Source organism: Hypomesus nipponensis, chromosome 10 (assembly GCF_054491055.1).
Source record: "Hypomesus nipponensis isolate SF chromosome 10, ASM5449105v1, whole genome shotgun sequence".
Classification (NCBI taxonomy): Eukaryota; Metazoa; Chordata; class Actinopteri; order Osmeriformes; family Osmeridae; genus Hypomesus; species Hypomesus nipponensis.
Window position 1 is genome coordinate 16,780,388 of NC_140370.1, and position 19,464 is coordinate 16,799,851.

The window sequence follows — 19,464 nt, forward strand, 5'->3', positions numbered from 1 at the left end:
TGTCGTACCAGTGAGGTTAGTTCCTTTACAGAAAAGTACACATACCCTCATCAATAACCCTTTTGAAAGTCAGTTTTTTAAACCATCCCTCATTCAGCCCAAGCTTAACAGCAGCTTACTCTTACAGAATCCTCACCAGCTAGAGTAGAACACTTCATGAGACTTGAACTGTTAAATGGGGTCGATGGGTCCTCCTCCTTTACTCATTCCCTCTCCCTACCTCTCTTTCCTCCTTATTTTCTCCCTCCCTCCCTCCCTCCCTCTTTCTTTCCGTAGCTCTCTCTCTCTCCCTCTTTCCTTCCTTCCCTCTCTCTCTCTCTCTCCCTCCCTCTTTCTTTCTTTCCTTCCCTCTCTCTCCCTCCCTCTTTCTTTCCTTCCCTCTCTCTCCCTCTCAATCGCTTCACCGCCATGAGCCAGGACACCAGACCCATCTGTGCGTGTGTGCTTGCGTAAGCCTCTTTGTTAGCCTCTGCATCTTAAGTTTCTTACAGATGAATAATGAAAACAGAGACAGCAGCCTCTCCCTCTGTTCTGGGTGAACAACAGGGGAGGCCCTTCCCAGGATTCTCTTTGTCAGTTTTGAGGTCACGGACGCAAGAGAAACCACCTTCTAATGAACGCTGAGCTGCTTCTCATTATCAATATGTCAACACAGGTAAATGTGTGTGTTTGTAGGTGTGTGTGGGTGTATGTGTGTATTAACACACAGTATCAAGCAGCAACGTACCAAGCAACAAGAAATAGAGAACATTAATCCTGCAGAGGAAGAAGAAACAAAACATTCAAAAACTACGATTTTATGTTTCTTTCCTTTCAAACAGGAAAACAATAGTCCTTCCCTGCTTCTGTCAGCATTTCTGAACTGATGTGCAGGAAATGTTTCCACTGTGGAGGGAGGGACACATGACTCTGACCGTCCCGCATGTCCTCTAACAGATGGGAGACACCTTCCTGCTCCCCTCTCCCCCGTCACCACGGAGACAGAGTGGCTCAGAAACTGGTCACCGCGAGGGGGCGGGGGGGGCGCACTGTCCAGCAACTGTCCTTTTGGGAAGGGGTGAAGGAGGGAGAAAGGGAGGGGGGAAGGAGGGGGGTGGAGAAAGGGAGGGGGGAGGAGGGGGGTGGAGAAAGGGAGGGGGGAGGAGGGGGGTGGAGAAAGGGAGGGGGGAGGAGGGGGGTGGAGAAAGGGAGGTTGGAGGAGGGGGGTGGAGAAAGGGAGGTTGCAGGAGGGGGGTGGAGAAAGGGAGGTTGGAGGAGGGGGGTGGAGAAAGGGAGGTTGGAGGACAACTGCTGCTGTTGTCTCTCCTGACATTCTTCTTCCTCATGTCTGTCCTCCTGTCCTCCCCCTCCCTCCCCTTCAGACTCAGAGTAAGGGCACCTTCTCTGCCCCCCCCCCCCCCCCCCCGCTGCCTCCTTGGTCCCAGCCCCCCCACCGGCCCCCTGGTCCTAGCGCTTAATCACCACCTGCTCGAACGCTCCGGTTCCGACCCTGAAAGACAACGCCACAAGCACCAATCAGCTGAGTGGGACACACACACATCCAAATGCTGCAAAACCAACATCACTCATATTATCACTTGTCAACGTCTGACAAGTCCACCCTCTCTCCCACAAACTGTCATCTGAAATATGCTGGATCCGGAACAAAAACCTCAACTGCTTCCTGGCTAAGCTCCTTGTTGTCTAGAACATGTTCAATAGAAATAAAGCGTCACAGTTTATATCTGTTCTCCCCCCGCCCACCTCTCACCCCCTTGTCACGTACACACACACACACACATTCAGTACAATGTGCTATTTCAGTACTCCTCTTCAGTCCTTACTAACACCCCAGTTAACGTCTCACTCAAAGATGTGAAGCAGGGCTTGTCACGGTTTAAATTCAGAGATAAGTCTCTGCGTGTTCCCAGCTGTGCAGGGTATTCCTGCAGTGGCGCTCCATGTTCCTGGTTATGTACTGACTGACCTGGTGTGCTGGCTGCCCAGAGCGGTGCTGCCACCCGGACCAACAAACAGCCTGAGGCCCTCCTCTGTGGACACACGCACACGCACATAAACATGACATAAAACACACACACACACACATAAATAAATACACCCACCCACACACAAACACACACCAGCAAACACACACAGAAAAACACACACACAAACAAGAACAAGACATTTGGACACAAACACATGCACCATTAAGACTGTGTCAGTCAATGCAAGGTCGCGCAGTGAAAATGATTCACGGCTGGTTGCTAGGCGATCTATAAACAGATGACTCTTCTCTGTAAACAGTAGAGCAGCTACACTAGCTTTCTTCATAGGAAGTCTAAAAATCACCTTCAAAAAGATCAATTGTGATTGAGAAATGCTTGAAATAACATTGCTGTTAGTTTCACTACTTACTTTACTTTGCCTGGTTGTATTATTTTGTCTGAGGCTAACTTTGCTAGCCTGAATAGAAAATGTGTAAAACCTTGTATTTTGCAGTAGGCTAATGTTCCACCCATGATCTGCAGTTAGTCTGACGCTAACGCTAACCCTAAGTAACCCCAACCCTAGCTGACCCTAACCGACCGTAACCCTAGCTGACCCTAACCGACCCTAACCGACCCTAACCCTAGCTGACCCTAGCTGACCCTAACCCTGACCCCAGCTGACCCTGACCCTAACCCAGGGTGAGGGGCTTCAGGGAACTCACCCTCCGCACTGGAGTCCAGCTCCCCAGGGCTGAAGTCCTGGCTCTGCAGGATCATCTCCACAATGTCGTCAGCATCCACTCTGGTGGCATCCACCCTCTTCAGCTGGCACTCCACCGAGCTCTGCTTCATCGGGTGTCTGGGAGGAGGAGGGGAGGAAGGGAGGGACATTAGAGGGTTGCTCAGGACAAATGGCAGCATTGTGTTAATGCTGTGTGTGTAAGAACCGTGTGTGTTAAAGCTGTGTGTGTTAGAGCTGTTTGTGTGTTAGAGTGTGTGTGTGTTAGAGTGTGTGTGTACGTGAGTGTGTGTTACCTGCACAGTCTCTCCGAGGACGACGAGGTCTTGCTGGGAGAGGAGAGGTGGACCAGCACCGGGGGCGTAGCCCGCGCCTCCCTCTCCCCGCCCTCCCCCGCCTGCTCGCTGGGCTCCGGAATGCTGCTGATGCCCGTGGAGGCGGAGCCTGCCGAGGGGTTCCTCCTATGGGAGAGCTCCGTCAGGCTGGAGGAGCGTGAATGGCCTGTGCTGTAGCCTGTGGGAGAAGAGATGGAGAATCACTCTCCAGTGTGTGTGTGCATGAGTACTGTATATGTGTGTGTGTGTGTGTGTGTGTGTACCTGAGATCTTGGACTGCTGGCTGGCGTAGCTGGAGGTTCTGGAGTGTCCTCGCCCCACCAGCTCTTCAGGGACAGACGCACTCTTCCTGGGACTCTCTGCGGAGGCGGGGCAGTGTGTGTGTGAGGCCGTGTGTGTGTCCCCTCCCCTCCGCTCCTCCAGGAGGCACTCTGCCTCGGCCGGCTGGAAGCCCAGGGTCATGGCGGTGGACGGGGGGCTAGGGGGACACCAGTGACATCATCAGAGAGGGACAGCAGTGACATCATCAGAGAGGGACACCAGTGACATCATCAGAGAGGGACACCAGTGACATCATCAGAGAGGGACAGCAGTGACATCATCAGAGAGGGACACCAGTGACATCATCAGAGGGACACCAGTGACATCATCAAAGAGGGACAGCAGTGACATCCTCGTGTACAGAAGCCAGAGTAGATGGTGGAATGGCTGCACCTGTCCCTCCAGCCTCTATACACTCTAGTCCCACCCATCACCGTCCTGTAGGTCCAAAGTCCTTCTGAACACCACTCATCCATCAAGCCTCATCAGAGAACAGAAGCAGGTAAGAGAGGAGGTTAGAAGCATCCAGTCAGCTTTGTGCTGAGGACAGATGGAGTGACAGAGGAAGTGAGGCGCGTGGGGGAGAAGAAGAGGGGGGGGGGGGATTCACAGGAAAGTACGCTATAGACAGAGAGAGAAGAAGAGAAGAAGGAGAGACAGGGTGGGCGTTCAGAAACACGAGGAGCTTCAGACTGTCTCCTTAATGGTGCCGCCTTGACGCCCTAGACACACTGAGTCACTCTCCGTAGGAGGACAGCCAAGACACACACACACACACACTGATCTACACACACTGGCATACGCATATACACACACACACCAGTACGTGAATGTGTGCATAATCTCTGAAAATGCAACATTGTTGAAAGTGTAAGGAGAAACAACAGATGATTCCTTCTTGTCAAACGCTTCAACCCGCCGTCTCCTCCTGCATGAAAAGATGACATCCTTGTCATGTTCCCGCCCCCTCTGTCTTGCTGCTGGAAAACTAACTCAACTAAGTTACAAACAGCACAGGGGTCGTTTGCTTCAACCTGCAAGCAGGTCCTTTAACCACTGAGCTATACACCTCACCATGATTAAACTCACCCAACACAACAAAATGTTTGGATCAGCACCACAAGGACAGGACAGGGAGGAACTAAGAGACGAATCAAACAGACCTTGATTACATTCAGATACTTTTGTGTTCTTTTGCTGCCCTAGATCTGATGATCATGAATGATTTATGTCCCCCACTTCCTCTCCTGCAACATGCACACATTCCTGCAGTTTACTCTTTTCACTGCTGTTGTGTGGTGTGTCTGTGGTCTGTGTAAGGTGTGTGTGTGTACGGTGTGTGTCAGGTGTGTGTGTGTGTTTCCTAGAAAAAGGGAGTGTTTGTGGGAGTGACACAGCTGTTTTCAGACAAAGTAGGCGACAGTGTGTAAGTAAACCTAAGGTGTGGTGATCCTCTAAACTGGGCCCAAACTCAGTAAGGAGTCTGTGTGTCTGTGTGTGTATAAGTGTGTGTGCATGTGTGTCTGCAGACAGAACAGAAGTGTTGTGATCAACCAACTTCAACCAAGAAGCTCATTCCTCTTTGGTCTGGCGGTAGATGCTGAAGATTGGCGGTTCAATCCCCAGAACAACCGTGTGTCTGTCCAGAGATATTCTCAGTACTTATTGAGAGGATACAAAAATACAAGAACACAAACCCTAGAATAAAGGATCAAACCCCAGGTAGCTAACAGAGAAGCGACTGACTGACAAACAGGAAGTGTGGCATGCCGTTTCCTGTCTCAACCAGCAGACTGTGGTTAGGCTGGCTGGAACGAGACAGCCTGCTCACACAGAGACACTACTTGCAAACATGGGCTGCACAGAACACCACAGTTCAGCTGCCGGTCAACATGAACGCAGGTGAAAATACTTGATTGTTTAGAGTTGATCAGACTTTTAGCCACTTCTGTGGATCTGTTATGTTCGAACTCTAAGTTTGCTGCCATGAAAGAATGGTTGACTACCAGACTGACTACCAGACACAAAGCAAGCTGCAGGGATGACTAAATGTAAATGACTAAATGTAGGTAGGCGGAGGGGTCCTTACGTTTTGAAGCAGGGGTCCCCAGACATGAGCTGTGTGGTGATGACGACCTGGGGGAGGACAGGGAAACACAGGTGTCACAGCAGTCATACTGACCCCCATTCTACCTCCCACCCTACACCAACTGACCCAGTCTACCTCCCACCCTACACCTGCTGACCCAGTCTACCTCCCACCCTACACCTGCTGACCCAGTCTACCTCCCACCCTACACCTGCTGACCCAGTCTACCTCCCACCCTACACCTGCTGACACAGTCTACCTCCCACCCTACACCTGCTGACCCAGTCTACCTCCCACCCTACACCTGCTGACCCAGTCTACCTCCCACCCTACACCTGCTGACCCAGTTTACCTCCCACCCTACACCTGCTGACCCAGTTTACCTCCCACCCTACACCTGCTGACCCAGTTTACCTCCCACCCTACACCTGCTGACCCAGTCTACCTCCCACCCTACACCTGCTGACCCAGTCTACCTCCCACCCTACACCTGCTGACCCAGTCTACCTCCCACCCTACACCTGCTGACCCAGTCTACCTCCCACCCTACACCTGCTGACCCAGTTTACCTCCCACCCTACACCTGCTGACCCAGTCTACCTCCCACCCTACACCTACTGACCCAGTCTACCTTCCACCCTACACCTGCTGACCCAGTCTACCTCCCACCCTACACCTGCTGACCCAGTCTACCTCCCACCCTACACCTACTGACCCAGTCTACCTCCCACCCTACACCTGCTGACCCAGTCTACCTCCCACCCTACACCTGCTGACCCAGTCTACCTCCCACCCTACACCTGCTGACCCAGTCTACCTCCCACCCTACACCTGCTGACCCAGTCTACCTCCCACCCTACACCTGCTGACCCAGTTTACCTCCCACCCTACACCTGCTGACCCAGTCTACCTCCCACCCTACACCTGCTGACCCAGTCTACCTCCCACCCTACACCTGCTGACCCAGTCTACCTCCCACCCTACACCTGCTGACCCAGTCTACCTCCCACCCTACACCTGAAACTGGAGCTCTGCTCCCATACTGTACCCAGAAGCCTCACCAAGAGGTTTAGTTAAGTTAAGTTCTTATCTAGAGACTTCAGATCAGTGGTGTTGGCCTGGAATCAATCTGGCAGATTTGTTTACATTTAAAAGGCACAACTGGTTCTAGATCAGTATGATGAATACAAGCCCTGGTCTGGACCTAGAACTGGTCCTAGTACTAGAACTGGTCCTGGTTCTGGACTGAGGCTGGCCTGTCTGAGGAGCAGGGCCCCCCCCAGGGCCTGCACGTCATCACGACATGTCGGAGCAGAGGACTGATGAAATACCACCTCCTCTCAGGCTGTGACGACGCTCCTGGTAACTGTTGACTCTCACACACCTGTAAACACAAGGTGTCTAGGGGCCCCGGGGCGAGCGACACCTGTAAACACAAGGTGTCTAGGGGCCCCGGGGCGAGCGACACCTTGCCTTCACATGTCTGCAGATCCCACGTCCAGCATGTCCCATTACCAACACATGCCCCTCCATCTTAGCTGTTTTCGCTACTTTCTTCCTAGCACTCAGAACAATGTGATGGATTTGTTTAGGTTGTCGAGAGAAATACGGATTTATATGTTAAGGACAATATTTGTTTTATTTGTGTGTGTGTTTGTTTTGGCAGAAAATGAGATGGTCTAAAAAAAGAAAAACCTGTGGCTTTGCCAGAAGAACTTTCCAAGAGTTCTAGAACAGAACCTTCTAGCAGAACCAGTCTGACAGCTCCCACCGGAGTGTTTTAGAATACTGGCTGGTCATGTTCTGGAAGCGGAACACACCCTGTCAGCCAGCTAACCAGCTGTAGAACACGAGTGGGTTCTAATTCTGTCTCAGTGAGCTGAAGCACCAAAGTCTCTCTGTATGTCCTCCAGATAGGCTACACTCTGCTACCATTATACTATAATATATCTCTCTGGTGGTACACTGCAAAATGCCCCATCAGCTCAAAACAAGTACATTGGCTGCCAAAAAATAAGAAATGTTCCTGTGATAAGATTTCTTAAAATAATGAAAATGTCTATAAATAATAAAATAAATCACCAGAAAAGCCATTTATGCTGGAAACAAGTAAAAACTTGATTTAAACTCTAAGCACCAGATGTTCCCCCTGAGTTAGATGAGCCGGTGTTCCCAGTGTACCTTGAGGATGGAGTTGTCCTGTCGGGTGTTCTTGGTGTCGTAGCCCTCCAGGAGACATCTCCGCGTCGTGCTGCCCGACCCAGCAAACTCTGACAGGTTCAGATCGGCGAAGCCCAGCTGGATAGGACCAGAACACACATGAGGATCAGACCCACCGGGCCATGCAGGGCCACTCCTCACTGCCCAGTACAGGCCACAAACAGATCAGATTCAGCTCATGATGTTCTAGGATGCACATGAGGATCCTTCTAAGACGGATGTTTTCAATTATGACAGAGGTCATGTGGAACGTCTCTCTCTGTGAATCATTCTCACTGCCCGCTATGTTACAAACAGCCAGGTTCCCCTCAAGCCTTCGGATTGGTCAGCCACCCTCGCTCTCTAACAGAGGTCAGGACTAGAGCCTGCGCCGTCACGACAATCAGTACCCAGCTCCGAGAAGCAAACACAAACGCTATCCTAATCTCTCCAGCTCCCAGGACTAAACTAACTGGCCAGTGATCTTCATAAGGAATGCCTCAGGTCTTAAACAAAGCCCAGCGGTGATGATGCCCTGGGACAGGCTCCAGTCAGAAACGTTGTGATAACGAACACTCGCCTATTTCTATTTCTGAACCCCACGTCCACAACACCAGCGTATCAGTGCTGCTATTGGACAGAAACATCAGGAAGGAGACAACAATACCTTTGCAAAGGTCTTCCCCCCCTTCACTTCCTGTAAGAGACGTGGAGACGGGAGAAATTTAAAATGATAGCAATGATATAGTTTGTTAGCAGGGTGGGGCGGGCGGTGGGGCGTGGGGCAGGGCGGTAGAGGCGGGGCAGGGCGTGGGGCAGGGCGGTGGGACGTGGGGCAGGGCGGTGGGGGCGGTGGGACGTGGGGCAGGGCGGTGGGGCGTGGGGCAGGGCGGTGGGGGCAGGGCAGGGCAGGGCGGGGCGGGGCGGGGCGTGGGGCAGGGCGGTGGGGGCGGGGCAGGGCAGGGCGGGGCAGGGCGGGGCGTGGGGCAGGGCGGTGGGGGCGGGGCGGGGCTGGGCGGTGGGGGCTGGGCAGGGCAGGGCGGGGCGGGGCGGCAGGGCGGTGGGGGCGGGGCAGGGCGATGGGGCGTGGGGCAGGGCGTTGGGGGCGGGGCAGGGCGATGGGGCGTGGGGCAGGGCGGTGGGGGCGGGGGAGGGCGGTGGGGGCGGGGCAGGGCGTTGGGGGCGGGACAGGGCGGGGGGGTGTGTCGTACCTTGCGCACAGAGACTCGACACACGCAGGGATCCAGCACGCCTGTTCCTGCGTTGGCACTCATCTTACACAGGAAGGAGAAACGCTTTCTCCAACGGACGCAGTTGGACTGGACCGACTCACTGGGGGAGAGGAGCACACACACACATTGTGTATGCAAGCACACACACCAAACACACACATGTACGCATACACACACACATAGATATGGTAAAACATTTGTTTTACTGGGTAATATTTGCTTTACCAGTAGACTAACTTCAAACACTGGAAACACAGTAGAGGACACAGTGAAGCACATTCAAACCATAACAACCACTGGGGTTAGCTTCACGGGACAGAAACCATACTGGTCACTCTATGTTTACATAATTGGAAAAATGCAGGCAGTTGCCATGGCGAAAGCTCCAGGGGGACTGCCAGCCTGTCGTCGTGGCGGCGGAGCAACAGGCGGCCTCCACACGGTGACTCATGAAACGTGTTGTCTTTCTCGGGTCAGTCACACACGGTGTGATCCAGGTCTTGGAGCAACACTTTGTGATCCAGAATCTCTCAGAGAAACCCTCCATGATTCACTATCTTAGTAAGGACTCTAGCAAAGCGTCTTTAAGGATCTCTTCAGGGACTTTAGAAAATACTCTGTATTATAGGCTATATACTCTGACTCTGTAAGAGGCACTGACGTGTGAGGCTATGTGGGAGGGAGACTGTCACAGTCTTCACTAGAGAAGTGTACATCTGGTCTCTATTCTGCTCTGGGGAGAATAAACTAGTTGGGCTTACTTGCGAAATCCAATAGCCCTGGCTAGCGGAAGTCGTCAATGAAACGTGACAAATGGAATGTGATATGTAGCAACTGATATGTGACAATGAGGGGACAGGTCGTAGACGGCTCTTCGACTGCTCTAGAAAATGGATGTCGTTACAGTCGGTAATCCGTCTCTGCATACAAGCTAACCTGCGAGGTGTGCCGCTACAGCCTTCATGAAAGCAGATTTGATTCAGGAACGGGTAACAAACTCAGCAAAACCTTCAAGGCAAAGCGATGCAGAAAAGACTGTAGAAGAGAAGAGTGTAGACTTCAGTCTCTGCGGGGTGAAATGCTGTGTGGTTTCGGATGACAGTTGTAACTATAAGATACATGGCATACTGTAAGGCCGTGCAACATCAAATTTGACGTTTACCAAAAACAGCAGCACAAACGCAAAACAAATAGAACCGAATGGCAATTGAATGACACGGTTACTGGTGAAAAGTGGTCATTATTTTAGACTGTCATGTTCACAATATAAACAAAGTATTTAGAGTGAACTTGAAGTCAACAAGTACGGTAACCTACATATATATAGGAGCACGCGCTTGTGAAGGCTATAAATAGTTTCTCACCGGGAAGACTCTTCCGTAAAGCCACCGTCCAGGAGCCGCACTTTGCAGAATATAACTCCGTTCACAAATGGAACTGAGGATAGGTCATCTAACTGGAAATCCACCTTAAACTTAAATTTCTTCTTCTTCATCATCATGAATGTCATTCCTCCGTCCTGTAGTTGAAGCCGGGTGAGAGTAGGCTATGACGTATAAAGTTAACAGTTCTACCCAGGTGTCTAGCAACGCCTGCCTGTGAACGAGGTTTGGCTTTCACTGTCAGAGTGGTGACACGGTCGCTCCTGTGCTACCAGGACGACGCTGCACTGCTCAGTTTGAAAACTTCCCACACCCCCGTGCTTACGTCCCGGCGTTACCGACAGTTGTTCGTGACGACAGGAAATTCCCATAACAAGGAATAGAGAATTAATAATGAAAAAGTAGCCTAACCTATGATAGATATGCTACTTTATACATATGTACACGTGGGTAATTCCGCAAATTTCATTTGACCAATAGGCTATGTTTTAGCGGGCTACAGGTCAGGCTACGGTATGTTGTTGCGACTGCAGGACGGCGGACAAAGAAGTTCAAGTTAGTTTATTGTCATGACAACGTAGGTTTATAGCGTGCTGACGATAATCTTCTGCAATAGTTAACAGTTTGATTCAAGTAGACAAATTTGACTCTCCTCACATCCCAATTAATCTCAAACCCCCATTCACTGATAGTTTGAATATAATGACGTCTACCAAATGGAAAACGTGATCGAATCAACCTTGAGTTGATTAGGTTCGCTAGGCTAGCCATCTAATCAGAAAGGCTACAGTAGAAGTCAGCGGTGTTGGCAAGATATTGACAGATGATAATTTACAGTGAACTTCACAAATAAGAAGCGAAGGAGAATTTGAGAATTTGACTTAACATCGCCCCCTGCTGGTGTGTTTTGATCACTTCCTCAAACGAGTCATCCGGCTATTGTTGCTGCCTCGAGCTTCTGTCTCGTATTAAGTTTTTGAATAATAACAGGTTCAAGATTGATAGACCGGGTAATTGATAGGGATTTTACAATAGGCTCTGTATAGAATGTGCCTACATACGTGGCATGGCCTAAGTAGACTACACGCCAGAGTCCAGCAGCCTATTTTACACCCTATATTTCGATATTCTGCTAAACTACAGTTGGCTACAACATTGTTATTAATGGGTTCTGGGGTCGATGATCATGTGACAGGTCTCGTGATTATGTTGTTTTTAGGAATGGGGGTCTATGGATGTAGAGCCGACCCTCTGACTGACAGTCTACTGCACCGCACTAGAACACCACCCACTTACCGCACAATGCGCACACAGGCCAGCTATCCCACATTTTGCCCCGCCTACAGCTGGTCTGGCAGCAGTTCCCCAGGAATACGAGAGATCATATCGGGTTATTTGCTGCACTCTGCTTCTCTGCAGGAACGGAACCGCTTCGGTTTGTGGACTTGTTTGACGTTTACGGTTTCTGTCGTTGTTAACTGCAAGGTGTTACTGTTCAAATGTACATGTTTAGATTCTAGTAGATGCTAATCTAGAATCTAAATACAAGTGTAGCTTACTGTTTTTCGTTCCAAGACGCGCGGCATCGGGATCGAACAGGATCGAATGTGATAGCCAGGGCTACGTGTAGACTAGTAACTTTCTCCAGATATAACACGTCCTCGACCGATCTACTGCCTTCGCACCCGCTGCTACGATGATGTATCAGGCTATAAGAACGCTTTTTCTATCCGACTCTCGCTGCTGGGATGCGGATGGCGAGAGGTCGTACCAGGACCTATTCGAGAAACTGGACACCAACAAGGACGGGAAGGTGGATGTTGCAGAGTTGAGAGCGGGCCTCAAAGCTATGGGCATTTTCAGACAAGGTGCGGCGCAGGTAAGTAAAAATACTGAGCTTCCTGGGTGCTGAGGAAGGACCCTTGGCCGTCCCATATGGACACGCAGCCGACTGTAATGACTTCACATGTGGCTTAGGGCCCTTGTGAAATGACTAGTAGCCTATCAATGAGGCTCGTTGTCCAGGATAATTAGCCTTTAGTAGCGAGTGAATCGCACCACTTGATCGCACACAGCCTACTTTCATACATTGTTCTTGTAGTCATGTCCTGGATTAATATGGATTGAGTTTGTAAACCTCTCTCTTTCTCAAGCATGTCTTGCTCAAACAGGCTGTGACAGGTTTCCACATAGTTGCAACACCCTCCTCTCCTCTCCTCTTTGCCTCAAACTCATCTCTCCTAGAGGGCTCTCGACCAGTGGTTCTCAACCCTGGTCCTGAGGGGACATCTATAACATGGAGGACAGGGGGACCCTGAGGACCAGGGTGGAGAACCACTGGTCTAGACAGTACAGATGAACACCAGCTCTGTGCTTCCTTATCTCACTAACTAACGACAGGCAGAGATGAACCACTCCCATAGACTCCCATGTAATATTCAGCATTCATCCAATATTTATCAGGATCCAAAAACCGCCCCCCCCCCCACCCCCCCCAGTCATGTACAGCTGAGAGAAGGACCAGCTGACCGGTCGCTCACCTTGTCTCAACAGAAGATCGTGTTGTCAGGGGACCAGAACAGAGACGGCACGCTGGACTTCTCTGAGTTCAGCAGGTACCTGAAGGAGCACGAGAAGAAGCTGCGGCTGACGTTCAAGAGCCTGGACAAGAACAACGACGGTGGGCAGAGAGAGAGAGATACAGAGAGAGAGAGGGAGAGAGAGAAAGGGAGAGAGAGAGAGACACAGAGAGAGAGAGAGGGAGAGAGGGAGGGACAGAGGGAGGGAGAGAGAGGGAGAGAGAGAGAGAGAGAGAAAGAGAGAGATGGAGAGAGACACACAGAGAGAGAGGGAGAGGGTGAGAGAGATAGATGGAGAGAGTTGAGAGAGAGAGAGTGAGAAAAAGTGAGAGAGTGAGTGAGAGAGTGAGAGAGACAGAGTCCAGCTGTGAGGACAGGGTTCAGGGTTGTCAGAAATACAGGATTCACTCCACCATCTGTCACTATCTGTCACTATCTGTCACAACCAGATGGTGAAAGCAGGATGGTGAAGGCAGAATCTGGATCTGATTCATAACTATGAACACTATCACAGCATAAATAATAACCATATCACGATGATAAGTAGGAAGAAATCAAATGAACTTTTTTTAGATGTGTTTTGGTTGTATCCGATTGATTGTTTTATTTTATATGCTTGAGTGCTGCAAGAAGAAGAATAAAGATGATCTGAGCTGTAGCGCCCGTGAACAGAGACATTTACATTTAGCAGACGCTCTTATCCAGAGCGACTTACAGTAAATACAGAGACATTCCCCCCGAGGCAAGTAGGGTGAAGTGCCTTGCCCAAGGACGCAATGTCATTTGGCACGGCCGGGAATCGAACTGGCAACCTTCAGATTACCAGCCCGATTCCCTAACCGCTCAGCCAGCTGACTTGACCAGGTGTGTCTGTCCTCCCAGGCCAGATCGACGCGTCAGAGATCCAGCTGGCCCTGGCCGAGCTGGGCATGGACGTCAGCAGGGAGGACGCTCACAAGATCTTACACAGGTCAGTTTCAGATCCACCCTGCACAGGAACACCTTAGGGGTCAGCTTCAGATCCACCCTGCACAGGAACACCTTAGGGGTCACCTTCAGATCCACCCTGCACAGGAACACCTTAGGGGTCAGCTTCAGATCCACCCTGCACAGGAACACCTTAGGGGTCAGCTTCAGATCCACCCTGCACAGGAACACCTTAGGGGTCAGCTTCAGATCCACCCTGCACAGGAACACCTTAGGGGTCAGCTTCAGATCCACCCTGCACAGGAACACCTTAGGGGTCACCTTCAGATCCACCCTGCACAGGAACACCTTAGGGGTCACCTTCAGATCCACCCTGCACAGGAACACCTTAGGGGTCACCTTCAGATCCACCCTGCACAGGAACACCTTAGGGGTCACCTTCAGATCCACCCTGCACAGGAACACCTTAGGGGTCACCTTCAGATCCACCCTGCACAGGAACACCTTAGGGGTCAGCTTCAGATCCACCCTGCACAGGAACACCTTAGGGGTCAGCTTCAGATCCACCCTGCACAGGAACACCTTAGGGGTCAGCTTCAGATCCACCCTGCACAGGAACACCTTAGGGGTCAGCTTCAGATCCACCCTGCACAGGAACACCTTAGGGGTCACCTTCAGATCCACCCTGCACAGGAACACCTTAGTGATGTGTGTGTGTACAGTATGTATATGAATATTCCGTATATGCATCTATACAGTATATATTCTGTATGTGTATCTACTTTGTTGTATAAACATGTTATCAGGAGTGAAGAGGTGTTCTTGGCGAGTCACTAACTACCCCTGCTGTGTGTGTGTGTGTGCGTGCGTGTTGTGTGTGTGTGTGTGTGTGTGTGCATGCGTGTTGTGTGTGTGTGTGTGTGTGTGTGTGCAGCATGGACGTTGACGGCACCATGATGGTGGACTGGAATGAGTGGAGGGAACACTTCCTGTTCAACCCAGCTCACAACCTGGAAGAGATCATACGCTTCTGGAAACACTCCTCGGTGAGTGAGTGTGTGTGTGTGTGTGTGTGTGTGTGAGAGAGAGAGAGAGTATGTGAGTGAGTGAGTGTGTGCATTTCTGAGAATGTGCTGATGAATAGATTAGACTTTCACCTCAACCCTGAAATAACATGATTTGAGTCCACCAAAAGCGGCTTAGAGGACGCAATACAATGTTTGTGTGTGTGTGCTGTATGTGTGTCGGGAGAAAGCTACGATTATCATTTCGAAACAGCAGCAAACACACACACACACACACACACAAACTCCACGCCTGTAAAACCCAGCCCTGTGTGCTGCTCTCTCTGTAGACCAGATGAAGGGTGGGTTTCTGTCCTGGTCCTTTCCTGCTTCAGAAAGACATTTCCTTGTAAGCAAATGTGAAGTCATGACAAACATAAGTCATCCTGTCACTTCAATCCCGTGAGTTCAGAGTACTCAGAGAGCAGGACTGGGGAGGGAGGTGGGGAAGTGAGGAGGTGGGGAAGTGAGGAGGTGGGGAGGTGGGGAGGTGAGGAGGTGAGGAAGTTCTCCCCCTGCTTGGCCATGTTGCTCTGCAGCGTTCAGACACGCTGATGAGAAGAAGTGTGTGGTGTGGTGGGGGTGGGTGTCAGTTTGTCACCCCTGGAGGGTGAGATGACAGGGGGAGGAGATGAGAGGTTTTGTCCTGCTGAGGAACGGTGTTACATTATGTGCAGGCATGTTCATGGCCTCCACGTGTGTACATGTGTGTGTGTGTGTGTGTGTTCAGGTGCTGGACATCGGCGACAGCCTCGCCATCCCAGACGAGTTCACCGAGGAGGAGAAGATCACCGGGGGCTGGTGGAGGCAGCTGGTTGCCGGGGCGATGGCGGGGGCGGTCTCTCGCACCGGCACTGCCCCCCTGGACAGGATCAAAGTGTTCATGCAGGTGGGAGAATTTGGGATTTGAACCTGCGATCTCTAGTTCTGCATGCAATCGTCCTAGCACAGAGCTGTAGCCAGAGGCTGTGAAGCCACACAAGCTGTGCAGCAGGAGAGAGAGGGAGTCTGTGTGACCAGGGGTTGTGTTTCAGGTCCACTCCTCCAAATCCAACAAGATCAGTGTGACCGGGGGGCTCAAGCGGATGGTTGCCGAGGGAGGGTTGGCGTCGCTATGGCGAGGAAATGGGGTCAACGTGCTGAAGATCGCCCCGGAAACGGCCATCAAGTTTGCGGCCTACGAACAGGTTGGGAAGGGGTTTGGAGAGCGAGAGAGAGAGAGGGAGAGAGGGAGAGAGAGAGGGAGGGAGGGAGGGAGGGAGGGGGGAGGGAGGGGGGGAGAGGGGGAGAGGGAGACAGAGAGAGAGAGACAGAGAGAGAGACAGAGAGAGAGAGAGAGGGAGGGGGTGAGAGGGGAGGGGGGAGGGAGAGAGAGAGAGAGAGAGAGAGAGGGTGAGGGGGTGGAGGGAGGGAGAGAGAGAGAGAGAGAGAGAGAGAGAGAGGGAGGGTGAGAGGGGGGAGAGGGAGAGAGGGAAGGAGAGAGACAAGAGAGACAAAATAGATGACATGCAAAACAGTCAGCCAGGAAAGAGGTGAAGGCAGAGGAGAGGGAAATGATGTGGGTGCACGAGTCTGAGAGAGCTAGAGAGAGAGGAAGAGAGATAAAATAAGCTTCCTGTCTCACACACATACAATATATAAAATATCATCTGTGTGTGTTTGTGTCCGTGTGTGTGTCCGTGTGTGTGTCCGTGTGTGTGTGTGTCAGTATAAGAAGCTGCTGACGTCGGAGGGAGAGAAGGTTCAGACTCACCAACGGTTCTTGGCTGGGTCTCTGGCTGGAGCCACAGCCCAGACAGCCATCTACCCCATGGAGGTACCACTCTCACACACACACACACACACATATACACACACACACACACACACACACACAAATACACTTGATTGATGTAACCTACTTTCTTCCCCTACACTCTCTCTCTCTCTCTCTCTCTCTCTCTCTCTCTCTCTCTCTCTCTCTCTCTCTCTCTCCCTACCTCTCTCTCTCCCTACATCTCTCTCTCTCGCTATCTGTCTCTCTCTCTCTACCTCTCTTTCTCGCTGTCTCTGTCTCTCTCTCTCGCTGTCTCTCTCTCTCTCTCTCTACCTCTCTCTCGCTGTCTGTCTCTCTCTCTCTACCTCTCTCTCTCTTTCCTTGGTCAAGGTTTTGAAGACTAGACTGACGCTGGGGAAAACAGGTCAATATTCTGGAATGTTGGACTGCGCCAGGAAGATTCTGAGGAAGGAAGGCGTGAAAGCGTTCTACAAAGGCTACACCCCCAACATCCTGGGCATCATCCCTTACGCAGGCATCGACCTGGCCGTCTACGAGGTGGGAGGGAGCGCGGCGGAGCACAGGAGACAGAGGCCTGTCTCAGCAGGGCTGTGCTGCAGCACAGGAGACAGAGGCCTGTCTCAGCAGGGCTGTGCTGCAGCACAGGAGACTGAGGCCTGTCTCAGCAGGGCTGTGCTGCAGCACAGGAGCTGCTCCCTGGTGTCTCATCACCACTGAAACCTGTTATTACCCACAACCCCAGTGATTACGACACGCTGCCAGCTCTGCCAGATCCTTGTCCAGGATTTGAAAAGACTTGTTGGGATTTTTTCTAGTTGAATCAGTGATGTGAAACCCTGTGGGTTCACAGGTCTTACTCATGTACAGGAGATAAGGCTGCATGTTCTGTCAGGTTTCATAGTTATGATACACGTTACAATGAAAGTACTAAACCTCTCCCATACCCCCCTTCCTCCCCTCCCAATCCACACCACCCCTGCCTCCCTCTTCCCCTCTCTCCCTCCTCCCCCCTGTCCCTCTCTCCCTCCTCCCCCCTGTCCCTCTCTCCCTCCTCCCCCTGTCCCTCTCTCCCTCCTCCCCCTGTCTCTTTCTCCCTCCTCCCCTGTCTCTCTCTCCCTCCTCCCCCTGTCTCTCTCTCCCTCCTCCCCCCTATCCCTCTCTCCCTCCTCCCCCTGTCCCTCTCTCCCTCCTCCCCCTGTCCCTCTCTCCCTCCTCCCCCTGTCCCTCTCTCCCTCCTCCCCCTGTCCCTCTCTCCCTCCTCCCCCTGTCTCTCTCTCCCTCCTCCCCCCTATCCCTCTCTCCCTCCTCCCCCTGTCCCTCTCTCCCTCCTCCCCCTGTCCCTCTCTCCCTCCTCCCCCTGTCCCTCTCTCCCTCCTCCCCCTGTCTCTCTCTCCCTCCTCCCCCCTATCCCTCTCTCCCTCCTCCCCCTGTCCCTCTCTCCCTCCTCCCCCTGTCCCTCTCTCCCTCCTCCCCCTGTCTCTCTCTCCCTCCTCCCCCCTATCCCTCTCTCCCTCCTCCCCCCTGTCCCTCTCTCCCTCCTCCCCCCTGTGCCTCTCTCCCTCCTCTCCCCCCTCCTCCCTCCAGAGCCTAAAGAACGCCTGGTTGTGTCGCTACGCCCGGGACTCGGCCAACCCCGGCATCCTGGTCCTGGTGGCCTGCGGCACCATCTCCAGCACGTGCGGCCAGCTAGCCAGCTACCCACTAGCCCTGCTCCGCACACGCATGCAGGCCCAAGGTACTGAACCCTCTCACTGGGCACCAGCACCTGGAGCCTTTGCCTAAGCTTTAGTCATCAGGCCACAAAAGTGCCTTTTGATTGACAATGTGAAATTGCTGGTGATAAAGGGTTACGCAAATCAAACTGGACAAAACACGATCCCCTGAAGAAGTCTCTTTTAGAATATTCTAGACTTATTCTCCTCCTTCTCCCCTCCCCTTTCTTTCCCTCCTGTCCTCCTCTCCTCCTCTCAGCGTCTCTGGATGCGTCTGACCAGCCGTCCATGACACGGCTGGTGAAGAGGATTGTGGGTCAAGAGGGCTTTTTGGGGCTCTACCGAGGCATTCTGCCAAACTTCATGAAGGTCATCCCTGCTGTCAGCATCAGCTACGTGGTCTACGAGTACATGAAGACCGGCCTGGGCATCTGACCAGCTGAGTAGCTGGCTGAGAGGCTGGCTGGCTGGCTGGCTGGCTGGCTGGCTGAGTAGAAGGCTGGCTGGCTGGCTGGCTGGCTGAGTAGAAGGCTGGCTGGCTGGCTGGCTGGCTGGCTGAGTAGAAGGCTGGCTGGCTGGCTGGCTGGCTGGCTGGCTGGCTGGCTGGCTGGCTGGCTGGCTGGCTGGCTGGCTGAGTAGAAGGCTGGCTGGCTGGCTGGCTGGCTGGCCGGCTGAGTAGAAGGCTGGCTGGCTGGCTGGCTGGCTGGCTGGCTGGCTGGCTGGCTGGCTGGCTGGCTGGCTGGCTGGCTGGCTGGCTGGCTGGCTGGCTGGCTGGCTGGCTGGCTGGCTGGCTGGCTGGTTAGGTGTCTGACTGACTGAAAGACTGATATCTGGAACGAGAGGTTATGGATTGTACTGCCCTACACACACACACACACACATTGTAGAGTATACAAACTGTGTTTACATCCATGACCAACCCCAAATCTCAAACCATGATTACATGATTACATCCATGTCTACAGAATGGGCAGCTTCCTCTTTCAGAAGACCAACCTACCAATCAGTCAATCAATCAATACGTCTTCCCTGTGAGCACCCAGGTGTTCTGGACTGTTCTGCAACATAACATGAGAGAACTGCATTATGGAGCCAATATAACAGTGTACAGGTAGAACATGTGATGATAGCTGTAACA

The 19,464-nt window shown here is 52.2% G+C and overlaps 2 protein-coding genes across 5 annotated transcripts; one reads left to right on the forward strand and one right to left on the reverse strand.

Annotated features, from left to right (window-relative positions):
- Positions 1 to 781: 781 nt before the first annotated feature.
- Positions 782 to 11,705, reverse strand: LOC146272021 (EEIG family member 2-like). 4 transcript variants are annotated; one of them, XM_084707102.1, is made up of 12 exons: positions 11,564 to 11,697; positions 10,250 to 10,404; positions 8,865 to 8,985; positions 8,321 to 8,350; positions 7,636 to 7,752; positions 5,455 to 5,501; positions 3,308 to 3,522; positions 3,006 to 3,222; positions 2,693 to 2,829; positions 1,967 to 2,030; positions 1,465 to 1,489; positions 782 to 1,044 (listed from the first exon to the last, which is right to left on the reverse strand). In XM_084707102.1, the coding sequence occupies exons 2-12, from the start codon at positions 10,393 to 10,395 to the stop codon at positions 991 to 993; spliced, it is 1,173 nt and encodes a 390-aa protein (XP_084563228.1). In that variant the 5' UTR covers positions 10,396 to 10,404; positions 11,564 to 11,697; the 3' UTR covers positions 782 to 990. The 4 variants fall into 4 exon arrangements, with proteins under 4 accessions (XP_084563228.1, XP_084563230.1, XP_084563231.1 ...); XM_084707104.1 differs by lacking the exon at positions 10,250 to 10,404 and having other exon boundaries at positions 11,564 to 11,705; XM_084707105.1 differs by lacking the exons at positions 10,250 to 10,404; positions 11,564 to 11,697 and adding an exon at positions 9,111 to 9,303.
- LOC146272022 (mitochondrial adenyl nucleotide antiporter SLC25A24-like) lies at positions 11,565 to 18,875 on the forward strand. Its single transcript, XM_084707101.1, has 11 exons — positions 11,565 to 11,702; positions 11,843 to 12,146; positions 12,821 to 12,947; positions 13,729 to 13,816; positions 14,708 to 14,819; positions 15,568 to 15,726; positions 15,872 to 16,024; positions 16,546 to 16,653; positions 16,984 to 17,151; positions 18,199 to 18,349; positions 18,586 to 18,875. Exons 2-11 carry the CDS (start codon positions 11,964 to 11,966, stop codon positions 18,759 to 18,761), a joined length of 1,425 nt encoding a protein of 474 aa, XP_084563227.1. The 5' UTR covers positions 11,565 to 11,702; positions 11,843 to 11,963; the 3' UTR covers positions 18,762 to 18,875.
- Positions 18,876 to 19,464: the final 589 nt, after the last annotated feature.